We start from the raw sequence: 17317 nt of genomic DNA on the forward strand, positions 1-17317 counted from the left end.
AAACAAGAGCTCGGTCTCTCTCAATGAGCATCTTAACTGGTGTATTACAAAACATCCCAAATCCAAAACAAACACAGAGCATCGCACATGTAGCTTATATCTAAACTTACGAGACCGAGATCATTTGTTTTACCTCTTGTCTGCCACCCGAGCAGGCGAGGGACAGAGGGGTGTCTTTGGTTCTCTCAGACTGAGCTTCGATGTCCCCTCCTTTGTCCAGAAGGATCTCCACCACGCCGACGTGACCCGCTGTGGCAGCCAGGATCAGGGGAGTAAACCCTGTGGGCAGACACACGACGACACTCAACATCTCTGTAATTATGTGAGACCGGTTTGAATATAAAAATGAGCCACTTACCCTTCTTGTCCCGGTGCTCGATGTTGGCCCCACGTGCAATGAGAACTGAGACGAGCTCTTCGTGGCCACCTGCACAGGCCAGCGTCAGCGCCGTGTCGTGATTACTCTCCGTCTATGACAGGATGAATATGACGGTTACTATCAGTAATTACAAAACAAGAGTGCTTATGTCTTAAATTTTTGTTCTTTACTTATTTCATTTACACTAGACTATAATTTCACATGATTGTCTACTTTTGTATATTTTCCATTTTTCTAGATTTCTTTCCTTCATCTTTAAATAACATTATTTAGGTCATTTTTATTTTCATTTAATATCTCTTTACGTTTAATAAATGACTGAAATTTCAAGGCAAATATCAATCCTATTCCCCCATGTAAATATAATCAGTGGGTGACATGTTGATGAAGTGAGACCAGATGTTGAATCAAAGCAGTGATGTGTTTGTGTGATACATGCAGCAGAGAAGAGTTTTACATGTGCGTCAATGTCCACGGAAGGGTACAGCGGGAGCATGGAGGATGGGGAGACTGTGTTGATGGGCATCTGTGCGGAGGGCTGAGGAGAGGGTGAAGTTGTAGTGTTTACCACAGGCACTCTGCTGTTCACAGCTGCAAAGACAGATGAAGTTAGAAGGCGTTCAAACACATGATGTATTCTTTTTTCAAAATCACTATATCTGCAAATAGTGACAAAAATAATTCCATAGAAAGTGTAACATTTAGCAGACGCTTTTATCCAAAGCGACTTATTGAAAGTTCAGGGAGCAATAAGCGATATGTCATACAGGAGCAATAACGTGGGTTCCGTAAATTGGCTTAAAAATCCAGTTTCTTTTTTGTTTTAATATTTATATCGAAATGGTGAGTGGGGCATATTAAATTACTCTTAGACTTTAGTGTACCCAGAGCCATATGCCAGGATCTAGTACCTACCATTGCTATTGGTGTAAGAGAAGATACTTTTTCTTGAGCCCATCTTTTGGCTTAAACATTTATACAATAACATGTTGTGCATGTACATGTGCAATATAAACTTTTGATAATGTTGTCAATTTTTAGGTGTAAACTAACATTTAGGTAGTACACCAGTATGCAGGCAAGCTACAATTTTAGTTTAGATTTTAAGTGGTTTTTACTTAAGTGGTGTTGCATTTGTAATGAATGACATACCAAAAGGAAGCTCACCAGCCATTATGTCATCAAGTGTGTCTGTGAGCGTCTGTGCGGGCGTGGCCACCATGAGTCCGTCGGGTGCCTGTGCGAGAAGCCCCGGTCCCAACCCCGTTAGCTGCGGGCCAAGCAACACCCTCTGCAGGTCTGGGCTGCTGCTTTCCGAGTACTCCGCGTTGCTGAAGTCTGTGGACTGCTGCGTGGCCAAAGGCTGGATGGGAACGAAGCTTGTTTGACTCTGGAGGCCTTGGTTCTGAGGAGGTGGAGGTGGCGGAGGTTGCGTCCCCTCTCTGTAGAGAATAGTATCCACCTGTGGCAGCTTGGGTAAGTCGACGTCCTCTTCATACACATCCTCGTCTTCCTCCTCGCCATCGTCTTCCTCATTGGTGGAGGTGGGCATGTGTTCGTCCTTGCTGCAGTCAGTCTCGTTGTCAACGTCAGAGCCCAGCTGTGTGGCCTGCAGGGGCAGGGGGGTGCCGGGCATCTCCGCCCCTGCCGCCTGGCCTAGCTCTTCCTTGTGCCCCTTGGTCTCCATGTACTCTTTGGTGAACTGTTGCTGCGTCTTCAGCTGCAGCTGCCGCTCGACCTTCTGCAGCTCCTTCAGGATCTTCTTTTTCTTCTGCACCTGCTCCTCGCGACTCTTCTTCAGCTCCTCGATCTTGTCTTTGGTGAGCGGCTCTCCCTGGATGAGCTCAAGCGACTGCAGCTGGGCCTTTTCGATGGCGCTGATGCGTTGGCCAAGCTCGTTCAGCTTGCCCTCAGTCTCCTCGACGATGCACTCCAGAGGCTGGTAGGGATGAAACGGCGGCAGCAGGTCAGCGTCTAAGCCACCTGATGCCACAGAGGTGCTCTGAATGGAGCTCAGCCTCTGCTTTGACGCACCTTAGAGAAGACATAAAAACAGTGTGGACTTTGATGCATAGTGTAAAATCAAGCAATAGTCAAACATGACTTTCTGCAATGACCTGTGTGAAAAAATTTTTTTGGGACCAAGGCAAACTAACCTTTGCTTGTGACGGGTGGGGGTGATGGTATCGTGGAGGGCACTCTGTCTGGCTCCTGGGGTGGCACCACCATAGCCAATGCTTGGAATGGGACTCGAGGGGCCTGCACATGTAAAAAAAATGTATTTAATAAGACCCTACTTGTGTTAAATATACATTGCATAAAAAGGAACTAAAGGTATTTAGTAGTATTGCTAAAACAGCCGCACAGTCAGCTTACCTGAGAAGTGTCATGAGAGGGTGGTGTGAGCTGGGACAGGTCTGGGGCAGGGACTGACAGAATGTTGTTTGGATAGTCTAGCAGGTAGGACACCACATTAGTGTGACCACCTTTAGCAGCTTCAATCAGCATCGTGGAGCCATCCTATGAGATATGAAACTTATTAACAAAAAGTGCATTTGACTATGAAACCAAGCAATTGTTATTTGAGTGATTTGTGACACTCTGTAAGGAGGATCAACGCTTACCTTCAGTCTGTGGGTTGGGTCTGCTCCATGGGCCAAAAGCAGCTCGACGACAGCCAGGTGCCCTCCCGCACAAGCCAGAGAGACCACTGTGTGATCATTGTTGGCTGTGGCTCTATTGACATTAGCACCTGCAAACATGAAACACACGAAAGACGGTTGGTTGATTTCTTTAATAAAAAATGTACAGTTATGTACAAATCATCACAACTTGCCTTTGCTTATGAGAAACTGCACAGTACACAGGTGGCCTGCTCTGGCTGCTTTCATCAGTGGAGTCCTGCCCCCTTCCGATTCATGTTCCTTTAAACCAAAAAGAGCGGTCAGCTCCAAACTTACTGTATGATGTAAAAGTAAAAGTTTTAAACTAAAAGCAATCGTGGTATTCTATTAATTTCAATATAAAAGATCATGTACAAACCAGGTCAGCTCCTGTCTGTAGCAGCACATCAGCGACATCGGTGTGTCCGTTCTCACAAGCATATGTAAGAGCTGTGTCCCCCGTAGCTGTAGTGGCGTGAACGTTAGCCCCTGAAAAGAGAGAAAAGGAAGGAAGTGTATGAGCATCTTTATGAATTACAGAAAACCTGATAAACTCAAAGACTAAAAAGGTGTGATGTCATTTGAAACATTGTTTGGCAGAGGTTCAAACAAGATTAGCATTTTTAAACATCTGGTAATTGTTTAGACTTTAAAAGCCTCACCTGCAGCCAACAAGTATTTGACCAGCTCCAGATGCCCCTCCTGCGCAGCCTCCATGAGCGGGGTAGAGCAACCCAGCTCAATGTCCGCCCCAGCTTTGATGAGAAAATCTGCAACCTCAAGGAAGCCGCCGCAGCACGCCAGAGTCAGTGCAGTCTCCTGCGTTTCCTCTGTCTGCGCATTAATATTTGCACCTAGAAACAAACAAGCAATATAGCGTCGTATCTTTCATAAGAAATTCTGAGAAGAGTTGAAATATTTTGAATTAAAAACAACTGAAAGCATCTGTGGCAAGCAGTCAAATAACAAAACTTTCAACCTAACAAACAGCTTGTTTAGTATTCAACCTGTAAACTTGTGTTCCAGTTGGATTGCTTGCTATGCTTCAATTGTATATTACATTCAGTTTTAGTAACTGAAAATCAATACACGTATTTTTTGCCATTTTCTGTGACGTTTGGTGACTGAAGGGACCCCGGTACCTTGTGCCAAGAGCAGTGCGACCATCTCTTCATGACCCTCCCGAGCAGCCTCCATCAGCGGAGTGTAGCCCTCATCATTCACCTCCTCCAGGTTGGCTCCCCTCTCGATCAGCAGTGCTGCCAGCTCCACGTGGCCCCCGCAGGCAGCTAGCGTCAGTGGCGACTCGAATGAGTCAGCGGGCATGTTTACCTGCGCCCCACTATCCAACAGTAGCCGTGCCACCTCTACGTGCCCATCCTACACAAAACACATCCAGAAGAGTTACAATTAAGAACATATGGAAGTAAAAGATCTGCACTATTACTGTGTTTATAACTTGGTTTCCTAAAAGAGAATCTGTCACAAGTATCTTTCGCACTTGGCACACTGCCATTTCAATTCTAGTTCAAGAAAAGCCAGGATTCCAGTACTTGAATTTACGCTCGCTTACAGAGGAATTTTAATTACCATGCAGGCCTCCATAAGAGCGGTGTGCATCTCGTCTGTCTTGTGCTCCTGGTCGGCTCCCGCTTCTAAAAGAAACCTGACCATGTCTAAGTGCCCTGAAGAATGGAGACAAAATTTAGTGAGCACCATCCCAAAATCTACAAAAACCTACACTACCAAACTGATCGATTGATTTAAAGGAGGACAAACTGTTACACGGGCCTCACCTTTATAGCAGGCGAGTGTGAGCGCGCTCTCTTTAAACTCGTTGGAGTGTGTATTGATTCCAGCACCGTACTCCAGGAGCACGCGAGCGACCTCCACGTGGCCTGCGCTGGCAGCCTCCATCAGAGGAGTGTGACCGTTCTCGTTGTGATCTTCAATGTTGGCACCCTCCTTCAGCAGCACATTTACAACATCCAGGAAGCCTCCCGCACATGCATACGTCAGCGCTGTGTTACCTGAGACCAAGGGAAAGGAAGCGAATATTCATATTTTTTTAACTAATTAATTAACTTTATTTAACAGAGCATACAGATTCCTTCAGTCGCTGCCGTTATGCCCTGCATGTACAGGTATGATGCTGTACCTGTTGAGGACTGTGCGTTAACGTCTGCTCCGTGCACCAGGAGCAGTTTGACGATGTCTACGTAACCGCCGCTTGCAGCAGCCATGAGTGGCGTGATGTCTCCCTTGATTCCTCTGTCCTCCACATTAGCGTGCATGGCCAGCAAGACCTAAAAACGTTAACCAGTTAACAAAAAGACATTGCATTAAACAATTTTAGGAAATGAATAAATTTTGACTGACAAATCTAAATTTGGACCATTGAATACTCCTAAACAGTGACAATGTTATTCTTTAACAAAAATATACACTTAAAAACAAAAAGAACAATTGACTAATACATTTTGTGACTTCTACTACACTTTTTTTAGCCCAGTTGATCAGGTTAATGACAATATTCTGGGGGTCCCAAGATGGATCCAGGGGGGGCTCAAATAGCTTGAGAACCCCTGTATTAAACCACTGGAGTCATTTGGATTACTTTATGCCAATTTTGATGGACAAAATATTTTGGGATCTATATGCATAGTGGCAGGTCTATTTTTGACTTCAGTAACAGGTTTTGTGCTCAGGAGAGTTTTCATTTTCTTGTGAGCTACTGCTTAAAAGAACGCTAGACTTATCCAACCATGGAACATTTTAGGCAAATGTAAAATCTGTGATGTTTTCATGTTCATAGAAACCTTTAAAAAAAAATTTGACGTGGTTATGCCTTTGGCATTAAGTTATTTGGCAACTGACAAACCACAAGTGTGAGTGTGCGAGTTTGTACACGGTACCTGAGCGAGCTCATAGTATCCAGCAGAGCAGGCCAGACACAGCAGGCTCTCACCCTCCTCTGTGTGTTCGTTGACGCTGCGTCCCTCGTCTAACAGCTTCCGCACGGCGTTGACGTCGCCGTCCGAGCAGGCCTCAGCCAGGCTACGGCTAAAAATAACCAGACTGCTACAATTACTGCGACTGTACAGGCGAAGCTAAGCTAACTGCTCTAATTGAAGGCCCAAGATCTGTACAGCTGCTTGTGTTTAATTCCAAATAATACAGGCTCTTACAAAACTTACACAGTAGTGAACATTTAACAGAATCACTAAGCTCTTTCCCTAGAAATTCTTGCAGGTCCATTATGACTGTTGCATCATGGAGTTGGACAAAAACGAGAAATCAAGCGTGCGTGAGAAAAGATGCCTACTTGTCGGCCTGACTGGCGTTGAGTGTGTTTTCTGCCCTCATGCGGGTGAGGGCGGCGGCGGCCTCGTCTAGCGCGCAGCTCACCGACGACGTCAGGCGGCGCAGCACCTCTGGATCTGCAAAGGCTTTGCCATCAGCAGTGGAGAGTTTACCAATGCCTGCCGTGTCCAGCCCCACACCAGTAACACACACCATTCAGCAAGAACATGGTTAGTACAGGCCCAACACACAAGAAATACAAACGTTTGTTAGATAAACTGAAACCATGCACCTTCGGTAAGATCTTAACTTCAAATTTTAACATGGTTATGATTGGCTAAACAAGAGATGCACCGATTTAAGACATGGCATCAGATTGGTACTAGCTAGATGTGATGAAAATTTAATTATTTACTTAATGAAAAAGGATTCAGCTAGATGTACATACTGTTAATTAAACATGAGATCAGTGTAACAGGCTCTGTTTTGGCCAATATTCTAATAAAAGTAGAATCGGTGCATCCCAAGACATCATACAATTTAAACACAATCATGTTGAATGAGTAAAGAAAGTCCCAATAAATAATGAAATGATCACACCAACACAAGGGTTTGTTGTCTTTATAAATGTCTGTGTGCTGTGCAACCAATCAATTCAAATCTGGTTGTTGTTGTTCTCAATTCCACCTATTTTGATTTTATCTACCCTCTTAAACCCTTCTGTAATGCCAGAGGATATTTAACAACCTGCTCCTTTCTTTAACCAGGAAATGTTTTGCTTTTGTATGACAGGCTGATGCAAAACAGAGAATGCACGTGACAGAGTAACCCACGCCGCGTTGAGCTGCTTTGTCACAATAATGCATTGCAGGTGGAATGAAAACATGTCATACCGTGTGTACACAAATGATCCTTACAAGGTACAATCAGACGGTCGGTTGACTTGTGTGATAGGCGCACATTTCAGTGCAAGAAACACACACAATGCAAAACACACAGACATGAATGTGACAATTTAACACATAAAATCCACAAGGTTTGCATCGATGGAGAAATGAAATTGCGATTCAGCTACATATGAAGACACGCATACAGAATGCAACACGCGCACACATACAAGTGTACTAAAGGGCAGTGCTGAGTCATGAGTGAGGTTGCTGCTGCTGTATGGAAATCCATTGTTGCCACTAATCTCCCTATTGGTTCATCTGTGAGATAACTATTCGCTCATGAGCCAGGGCAGTCTAGTGCAGAGAAGCAGGCCCAACACGCTGGGCCTCACCCCAACCAAAATTTACACACACAACAGACAACAAAATATAGAACCACCAGTTTATTGTAACAGAGTAATGAAATATGGTGGTCAATTTAATATACGCATCTACACAGGATTATTTTTCAGTGACATAACAAATAAACATTTCCTCATCATTTACTCGCCCTCTTGTCATTTCAAACCTGTATAACGTAACAAAAGATATTTTGAAGGAAGTTGGTAACCGAACAGGGCACCAATTACTGCTGTTATAGGACACAAAGCCACTGCAAGAGAATGGGGGGTCAGTTAACATCATTCTTCAAAATATCTACTTTGTGTTCTGCAGAAGAAAGAAAGTCATACAGGTTTGAAACTACCTATAGGGTGAGTAAATGCATGGATGTACATTTCACATGTAAATTTAAAATATTGTAGATGAGCCTGCAGATTGAGTATTTTAGTTCACCCAAAAATTTTAATTTGGTAGTTATTTGCTCACCCTCACGTTTTGTAATTTCGATGTTCTGTTGAACACAAAGAACCAAACAGTTTAGGGCACTGCTGAATTTCACATTAGGGGAAAACTGATAGTCAATATATATATATAGTTTATAGTTACTTATACAAGGTGTATCTGACATGAATAAAACACGCTGTCAAATAACAGGATGATTTTTCCCGCTTCCATTAACAACACGTGTATTTTTATGAACTATAAATGTATTGTTTTGCTGGGACTTTTGTGAATGTAAATGTCTGAAAGCTATAAGCTGTAAGATAAATAAACAATACACGTGCTTGAAAACACTGCATAGTTGTGATCTGTGTCAAGTGTGGAGTCTCCTCCGCAACAGCTAAAGCAGTTTTGAATTTAGCAGTTGATCAAGTGATGCGCAAAGCATCATCATGATCATACGCTTCAGAGATGACCCCTAGACTGATAAGACCGGTGTGATTTCACGCGTAAAAGGGTTAAAAAAGCAGTTGTCTTTTAAAATAAAACCAAGTCAGTTGTATAGTGTACCTATCACACATATCTACGTTTAACTTCAAATTTTTCAGAGACCTCATGTGGCCCATTGTCTGGGCCGTACAATGCCCAAGTCTGGGTTAGAGTATGGTGCTTGCGAAGCCAAGGTCATGGGTTCGATCCAAGGGGATTGCCCATACAATTGTTAAATATAATACAATGCAAGTTGCTTTGGATAAAAGCGTCTGCCAAATGCATAAATGTAAATGTAACATTGTCAGAATCACATATTTTGCTTCTTTTTGTTTTCAATTTTGAGCGGTGGCCATTTTTCTTTTTTTGACACTGACCTTTAACCTACCTAAGCCCTTTCTGCCGTGCTGTTTATCAATAACATTTCTGCAATCGTATGCAACGGAAGCTCATGCTGAGCTGTACTTCTCAAGCACAAACAAAGGTATTAAAGGTTTTAATGATCTGTATTAAGCCCTTACACCAGGTATGCAGGTATTTCTGTCTCTCAACTCTGCCAACTCATTCACTTTTGTAACTGTTGGCAAATCATGGAAGGTGATCTTTACATACTGTAAACATGGACTTTTTAACCCAGAGTGCAAGTTATAACTTGTTTAGTCATAATACATGCCACATGTAAGAGAAACAGATTAACAGTGTGTTGACATGCACAGTCTTACTCCAATTATGCTTATTTAGCTGATAACAAGTAAGGTCATGTAAACACGTAAAACGGTTTTCTTTTATCGGGGAAAGCTCATTAATGGCGCAAGTAAAACCCACTCAGCAAGTCCATTACTCAGATTTTGCCCTCCATGTAAACGCCCTACCGGTTTTCTCTCAGTTTTGTTTATGTGCGCTTGTTTGACGACGCAATTGTAAAAGTCCTAAACGGACGTAATAGTCAAATAATGCATAAAAGTCCGCTCTAGAATCATGTTGATGTAGAAACGTTAAAATGAAAAACTATTGATGCATATACAGGTACTGTGGGCATGAGAAGAGATATAAAAATACAGCTTCGGACCGTTTTCCTGCTGCATTTTTAATTACTAAACAGACTATCGACAGGGACGTCACTGCACGCGAGAAACCTGGCAACTCTCAAACTTCCATGTAAACGCTGTTTAATGCGTAGCCGGTTTATTACTATGTACTATATGTACCATTTATTACACATGAAAACAAGTTTCTTTTTAAGCTGATTTTTGATAGATATCCGTTTCTTTTCTGTATGTAAATCCACTCAGTGTTGCCACAATGGGTTATATGCTGGGTTGCGAGTAGACACATACGCAGAGTTATTGACAAACAAAATAGAACATTATTTTCCTTGAAACTAACTAGTCACATGACGTTTCTTGAGCTTCTCAGACAGACGTTTTTTTAACTTTGATAATAATCCATGTGTGTAGGGTTCACAGAATGACTAGAAAGAAGTGGGGGCATAATTATAACCCACAAAACCAGTTTAATGCAATTATGGTATATAAAAAAAATTGCTTAACAACCCAAATTCAACCGAAATCATCATAATAAAAATCCTACTTTTTTAAAAGAACACAAGGATGACTTTTTTGTCATATTAGGGGTGGCATTTACAGAGCAAAATAATTTATAATGAATTTTGTACTCTACTCTACTCGAAACGAAAACAATATAAATTCTAGGGCTGCAAGAACTAAACGATAAAATCGATAATAATCGATAATGAAATTCGTTGTCAACGAATTTCATAATCGATTAGTTGGTCTGTGACGTCACTTCCGAGCTGCAGAGTTATTAATCAAGCGCGTCTTCATCCCTTTTAAAATGAGTGTTTTAGATGAGTCTCTCCGTGCAGCATGAGCTGCGCAGTTTTAAAGTCAGACGTGTTTTGCATGAATCTCTTCAACCTGCGTAGTTTTAAAGTTTGAAGGGGAGAGGTGTTTTACACAACAAAATTAAAGATTATATTAGTGAAACCCAATTTGTGGCGTTTGCAATATACAAAGCACATAATAGGCTAAATACCCTGATTTGGTGGTTTATTTAGTTTAGGTTGGAAGTAACAAAGTACATTTACTTGAGTACTGTACTTCGTACACTTTTGAGTATTTGTACTCAATTATTACTTTTTCGGTGTACTTTTAACTCTACTTCACTACATTCGAATGACAAATATCTCACTTTTCATGGCACAAAAAAATATATTTCCCTGGCCGACCCTCACCTCGCTCCGACATTTGGGAGAGACTATTGTCAGTTGCTTCTTATATGACACACCTTAATTAGCTCACCAGGTGTGTTAATTATGGAGACATTTACAACATTAAGGGAGGAGGCTAATGAGTTTAGTTCTGTATACTTTTCCGATATATAATTTACTTATTATAAGCAAAAGATGTTATTTTTCACATTTTTACAGATTAATCGACTCATCAAAAAAAAAAATGTTGATCAGTTGAACACCAAACACATTATTTTTGATAAGCACTCCTGTTTCCCCGGGGTCATTCGCGAAGCCCCTCCTGTCCCTGTTGGTCCAGTCACGACGGCATTCGGGAGAGAGAACCGCATTGCGTTTTTACAAACCATACACACAGTTTTCTGAAGTGAAGATACTCAAGACAACCTCATCGCCAAATTATTATTACACAGGACAATCCCGTCGCAGGTTTACAAGCCACATACATTGCTTTCTAATAGTGAACGGACAAACGTGTCACAGTGAGATTTTATCTACTTTTAAGTTGCCACAGGTCCCTGGGGTCTTAAAAAATATAGGTACTGACAATGTCTTTATTTGCAGCTTTGCCTCGTTCAGTGTGGAAGATTATTGAAGATTACTAAAAAAAATTATTGCTTTTTTTCTCCCGTGAGGCAGGGAAACTTGTTCTGTGTTGGTCAGTGCAGCCAACAACACAACAGTTCGTAAGCATGGCTACTTTTGCATGGTGTGGGAACTTCACAAATGCAAAAACAAAAATGGCGACGGCGCAATGGGTGGACACGTTCAGTACAAGGGGCGGAAATATTATAATAAGAACGACTTTTTACATCATTAAGAGAGCGATTTCTGAGGCGCTCGTTTTCTCACAGACTTGTATAGATAGGCTCACATAAAGAAAAGTTAATGACTTGTCTTTTTTCACATTTTCTGAGTTGGCAGATGCATAAAAGACCCGATTCTAGCATTTAAACATGGAAAAAGTAAGTTTTTCATGAAATCATCCCTTTAAAAGCTGCCACATGCTTCAGGGTCTATAAACTTAGTCTCCATCCTGCTGACTGTTTACTGCTTGCTACTCTCCAACGTACATCTCAACTCCGGCAACCAAGACCCGCTACATTTTAATTCTGATTGGCTAGAAATGTTTGTTGGGTTGAGAGTGATATGAAATGTATAACTAAGACCAGTTTAACTATTCGTTCCGAAACATAAAATGCATCAACCTAGATCACCTCATGACCAGCACGGACCTTTTATTTCTCAATATCAAACACATCAAGTTCTAAACAGCAGCATGCAGTGACACAGTATAGATCATCCAGCTTGATTTAAGCACAACAATGTCGCCTGCAAAACATACCTGCCGCTTCTAGTAACGCCTCGAGTCGGGCCTGTGTTTCTGGGTCTACTGTTCTGAGGTCAGCTCCGTCTGCAGCGCTGGATAAGAGCAGCTCTGAAGCCGTCTTTAGTACGGGGTTATCCAGATCCTCCTGGTCAAGAATAAATGATTCCACCTATATGGAAAGAGATATTGTCAGCGACTGTTTGTTCATGTTATTAAACAAACAAGAAACAGGAACAGATGGGAAAGTCTTACAGTGTTGCACACTTTCCCGTTAATTAACTATGGTTGTCACAACATACAGGTATTGACGATAACCGTGATTTTAACTTACTGTGACTACTGATATTCTGCTAATATTACACAAATGATATCATCATTAATAAAATAGCACCATCATACTCCAATTTAGTAGGTACTGGTTTTACAACGATTACAAAAAATCTTAAGAGCTACAATTTACATCGGATACAATTGTTCTCCATACCTATATGTGATAGCTTACTCAAAAATTAAAATTCTGTCATCATTTACCCTCTTGTCATTTCAAACACAAAGAAGATATTTTGAAGAAAGTTGGTAACGAACAGTGGCGGCACCCATTCACTTCTACTGTATGGACACAAAACCAAAGGCAATAGGTACTATCGCTGTTCTTTTGTGTTCTGCAGAATAAAAAAAGTCAGAGGTTTGAAATGACAGAAGCAGTGTTCCTCCTACCCTTACCTTACGCCCCCCCCAATAGAACCCCCCACACCCCTTGAAGGTCCAGTTAATTTTATTTTCCAGATAGCGTCAGATCACAAGATAAGTCATTTAAGGTTACCTTTCCTTCAAACATGTCTATTCCTTGTTCATTTATTAAACAAACTAAAAATCATCGTGTTGTTAATCTTATTTACACAGGGGCATGTCATTTCCGTTTCTACATGGTCACGTGTTTTACAATTCTCCTCTGCTCTCCGCCCCCGTGTGCACACATACACAGGTAAGCACACTCCCACATTCAGACAGAGAGTGCGTGTCGGAAAATGTCGCGTCAACGACCTGAAAAGCAGATACAAATATTTGCGGTTTTAAACGCTCCCAGGGTGGTGAAAAAGGCAACATTCTTTCTGCAGGTCCGAGTCGAAGTACAGAAAAGATGCACGCCCTGTCCGACAAGCAGCAAAAGTTCAGTCACCACCAGATGACAGGTTTTCACCCAGCTTGACTTCGTTCAATCCGCCTTGCGACACTTTATTTCTGTAGTTTAAATTGAAAAGCACGCCTACATAACTGAGCTGTACACATCATGCACACTCAAGGACATTTATGTTGATTATATTTTGCCGATATCTTCACCAAACACGCTTATTTAACCCTATCCGCTCTGTGAGTGATGCTTCTCCCACGTCGCATATGAAGACCTTCAGGCACCTAGAGCAGGTAAATAAATGGACACTTTTACTGTAACGCTTAAGCAAACGAAAATGCAGCAGTAGCCTAATAAAAGTATATTTAGCGGTCAGTCAGATTACTGTTTGCTATAATATATAAAATAATAATAAAGTATGGTACGGACCTCCGCCGCTAAGTAAATACAGAGACCCCAGTCATTTAAAATGTGATGTGTTGATCTCAAAGCCAATAACAGAGTTAATTCATTTCTGAAGACCGTATTGGCCGATAAATGGTCATTTTAATAGTTATCTGTATCGGCTGATAATAAAAATTAGGGCTGGGCCGATAAACGATATCATATGGAATCGCGATAGAATTTATGTCGAAAACGAGGATAAGCTATTTGCATTTTGACTCGAAATGGTTTCATCTTACAATCTAACAGACAGCAGAAATACATGCAACGACAGCCAGTCAGCGTGCAGCTTTAAGCATGCGCGTCAATGTACAAAGTCCATTTCATACAGCACTTGGCAAAGAAAACTTGACTGGAAGCGGAAACGAAATTTAAACAAACCCTGAGTTGTCATCACGCAGTTTATCAAGTCTTATTTTCCATCGCAATCGCCGGTTAAACAAAACAAACTTGAGGCGCAATTGCAAGCAAGTTATTTTGAAACTCAAGTACAAACATTTTTATATCCATCATTAAAATGTCTGCTAACATGAGCTGGTTAATATGAAACAAACCAGCGCAGCCCTGTACAGATTAGACATTTAATGAAGTGAGTTTGATCGCACATTAGAAGATCGAACCTTGTATGTAAGATGCTTGCATGATTAAATAAATGTACTACAGTTTATGCAAGATGTCTTTTTGAAAGACTATGGTTCATTGAAATCATTGAATGAATCCCACTATTGAAGCAAAGACATTAGTGGAGCTTTATGCATGTACGTAGGTGCTGAGCCAATAGCGTTGGAATGTACGCACTACGCAGTAACGGAGCCCTTTCATTGGTTGGATGTACTGATTGAACACTACCTTTACTTAACAAATCACTTGAGTCAAAATGAGACTGAATGATGTTGTTTAAGGTTTAATATCATCTGTGTTGCAACAGTGCCTTTCTAATTAGGTAATATCAATGACTTGGTTAAAATTAATTTTAACTGGTTTAAAGTTAACTTTTGTTAGACTGTTTTGTTAATAAACTTAAATTAATAAAATTGTTTTTTATTAATGATATTATTAAATAAATATCGTTATCGATCAATATAGAAAAAAAACTATCGAGTTTACATTTTTGCCATATCGCTCAGCCCTAATAAAAATGTATGCCGATATATTATGAATAATTTCCTCTGGTGGAACAACTTCAGCTGGACGCTGCTCACAGTTAAAATCCATTACAGTACTGTCTTTCTGTCGTGATGATTTACTTACTGCTTTTAGCAAAACATTCATTAATATATACATACAACATCAACAATGTGTAAATTATAGAATCTAAGCATATTGTTTAAAGCGGATGGCTGTCTGAATGCTTCCTGTTTGGATACCTGTTAAGACTTGAATAAATTTCTGGTTTCCTTCTGGTTTTAACATCTATAATTTATTAAATAAACTTTATACCAGAAAAGTTTAAAAGTTAAAGAATCTTGAATAAGTGTAAAGTAGGCTTGGTACATAATTTTCAGGAGAAACAAATATTTTCAGTCTCAGAAAATGTTACTTTGATATTTAAGTACTGTATATCTGCCACTATATCGGTTATCGGCTTCCAATGTTAAAGAATTATCAGATATCGGTTATCGTTTTCGGCCAAAATGTACATATTTGGTGCATCCCTAAACAAAACCAGTTCACTTTTCAAGTCTATGACATATTAATCCTCCATAAAATAAGCAACATCTGGCTTCATCACAATTTATAACACAGACTGTGTTCCAACTTGTGAAAATGAATAGTCTGCTCCAGCGAACACGGAGACTGCAAAGCATGACAATACCATACACCAGAGAGTGTGAAACAACCTAAGAGCCTCTTACTGCTCCTCAAAAGGCCTGCAATAACTATCAGACACAAGGCGCACGCTTAACTTTTACTAAAACTAGCAAAGCTGAAAATTCACTCCGTTTCACATTCATAATGTACTAAGAGACCATCCAAAACATTTCTGAATTCAATTAGTCCCTGCAAAAAAAAAAGTAAATACTGGCTTTATAGTGACATCACGCATCCTGACATAGCAACACTTACCAAAGACATCATTTTGGGTGAGGCTATCTGTGCTGCACTTTCAATGGCAAGAAGATTATATAGTTTCATTTTATTATGATGCTCCATTTAGTGACACTAGCGGCCTACTTCAGCTTTAAGAAAAAAGCCATAAGAATTATTTTTCAATCATTGCAAGCTGGAACTTCTGTTATTTAATGCATCAGTCCTGTGTAACTAAATATAACCACACGCATGTCCCCTTGAACAAGCCGGACAGGTAAGTAATGCATGAGGGCACTAGTGACAAAGTTCACCTCATTCGCTAGGTCCGTCCCCTGTAAAACACAGCTGCAGCTATTTAGGCCCTGGCCTGAGCCTTTGAGGAATTACTTTAAGCATTAAGATGATCTGATCAGAGGGTTTTCCCTCCCCTCTTTTCTCTCCGTGTCCTTGACCTCCACACACCTGCCTTACCACCCAGAGGGTGGGATGACATTGGGTGCTTGTACACACAGGCAGAAGTGTTATGATGGCCACCCATGTGCACCAGAACCAGCCTGAGAAAACCACCTGACCAAAGCACAGAATTAGATTTAAAGGACTAATAAAATAAAGTCTTCATAAACATGTTTCATTAAAGATCATCACTGGAAATTTTCGGATAAGCAATAAGATTCAAAATATTGCACTGAATACACCACAAACGTCATAATCATTTATTTTAGACGATTTATATTACATCCAGAAAGTAACCTTCCACAAGTTTTTAACTGTACCTGTGGCAAGCCACAGGACCCTTCATAGCACAGACATCCGAGACTGCTCAAACAATGTCCGTCATAGCCGAATGGATTACTTTGTTTTTCAAATGCAAATACAAAAGGCACAAGCACGTCGAGTAGCAAGCACTTGTTACCTGTAAACAGAGCCGGCGGCATATGATGCACATGGCGCATTGATTAACATTTTCGGCAAAAGTTTCAGCCTTTAAAACCTATTGATAAAGTTCTACCAACAAACACGTGTACAACAGCAGGGAGTCTGTGCTGCATTCTTGAAGAGACTTTCAGGGATGGGTATCATACGTTGAACAGTTCTGGTTTCAGTTAACATGACCAGTATGCTTCCTAAGTGGTATTGATAATAATTCTGTATGCAAGAAAAAAACAATTCTCATGTCAAATCCATACCTCAGTTTTAGTTTTTGTCAAGCAGCATATATACAATGTAAAGATGTGTTAAAAAGTTTACAGTTTTCAACTGCAAAAAACAAGTCATACAGATAAGAAAATAAGACGCTGCATTTTTAAGAGTGTTCAGTCTGCTGCACTGAAGAAAAACGTAAAAAAAAAGTATGTCCCAGCCATTTTTATATTAGAAATCATTCTTAATTCAAGACCAGACACACTCTTTCTTATAATTCGGAGATCTGAATTATCCGCCACCACCACCAATTCTAGAAGATATACCACTATGGTTTTTCTTACAATTATGTCTATAGATATCAAAAAATGTTGCCGCAAAAAACGTCAAGTTTCAAGACCAATGAACTGGGAGGATTCTTACTA

At 40.7% G+C, this 17317-nt stretch overlaps 1 protein-coding gene across 7 annotated transcripts in view; it reads right to left on the reverse strand.

Moving 5' to 3' along the window:
• Positions 1–17317, reverse strand: part of ankhd1 (ankyrin repeat and KH domain containing 1) — a 29249-nt gene that overhangs the window by 7574 nt on the left and 4358 nt on the right. For 3 of the 7 annotated variants that reach the window (XM_056730756.1, XM_056730757.1, XM_056730760.1), the window contains 17 exons: positions 12161–12314; positions 6368–6524; positions 5958–6120; positions 5201–5348; positions 4839–5072; positions 4633–4727; positions 4185–4422; positions 3705–3896; positions 3422–3531; positions 3216–3303; positions 3004–3131; positions 2756–2899; positions 2536–2638; positions 1532–2413; positions 837–970; positions 359–470; positions 134–279 (listed from right to left, as the gene is read on the reverse strand). In XM_056730756.1, the coding sequence (XP_056586734.1) occupies positions 134–279; positions 359–470; positions 837–970; positions 1532–2413; positions 2536–2638; positions 2756–2899; positions 3004–3131; positions 3216–3303; positions 3422–3531; positions 3705–3896; positions 4185–4422; positions 4633–4727; positions 4839–5072; positions 5201–5348; positions 5958–6120; positions 6368–6524; positions 12161–12314 (3228 nt within the window). The remainder of the gene's footprint in view (positions 1–133; positions 280–358; positions 471–836; positions 971–1531; positions 2414–2535; positions 2639–2755; positions 2900–3003; positions 3132–3215; positions 3304–3421; positions 3532–3704; positions 3897–4184; positions 4423–4632; positions 4728–4838; positions 5073–5200; positions 5349–5957; positions 6121–6367; positions 6525–12160; positions 12315–17317) is intronic. The other 4 variants (XM_056730761.1, XM_056730758.1, XM_056730762.1 and 1 more) reach the window with 3 other exon arrangements.

The sequence above is a fragment of the Triplophysa dalaica genome, chromosome 19, assembly GCF_015846415.1.
Source record: "Triplophysa dalaica isolate WHDGS20190420 chromosome 19, ASM1584641v1, whole genome shotgun sequence".
NCBI lineage: Eukaryota > Metazoa > Chordata > Actinopteri > Cypriniformes > Nemacheilidae > Triplophysa > Triplophysa dalaica.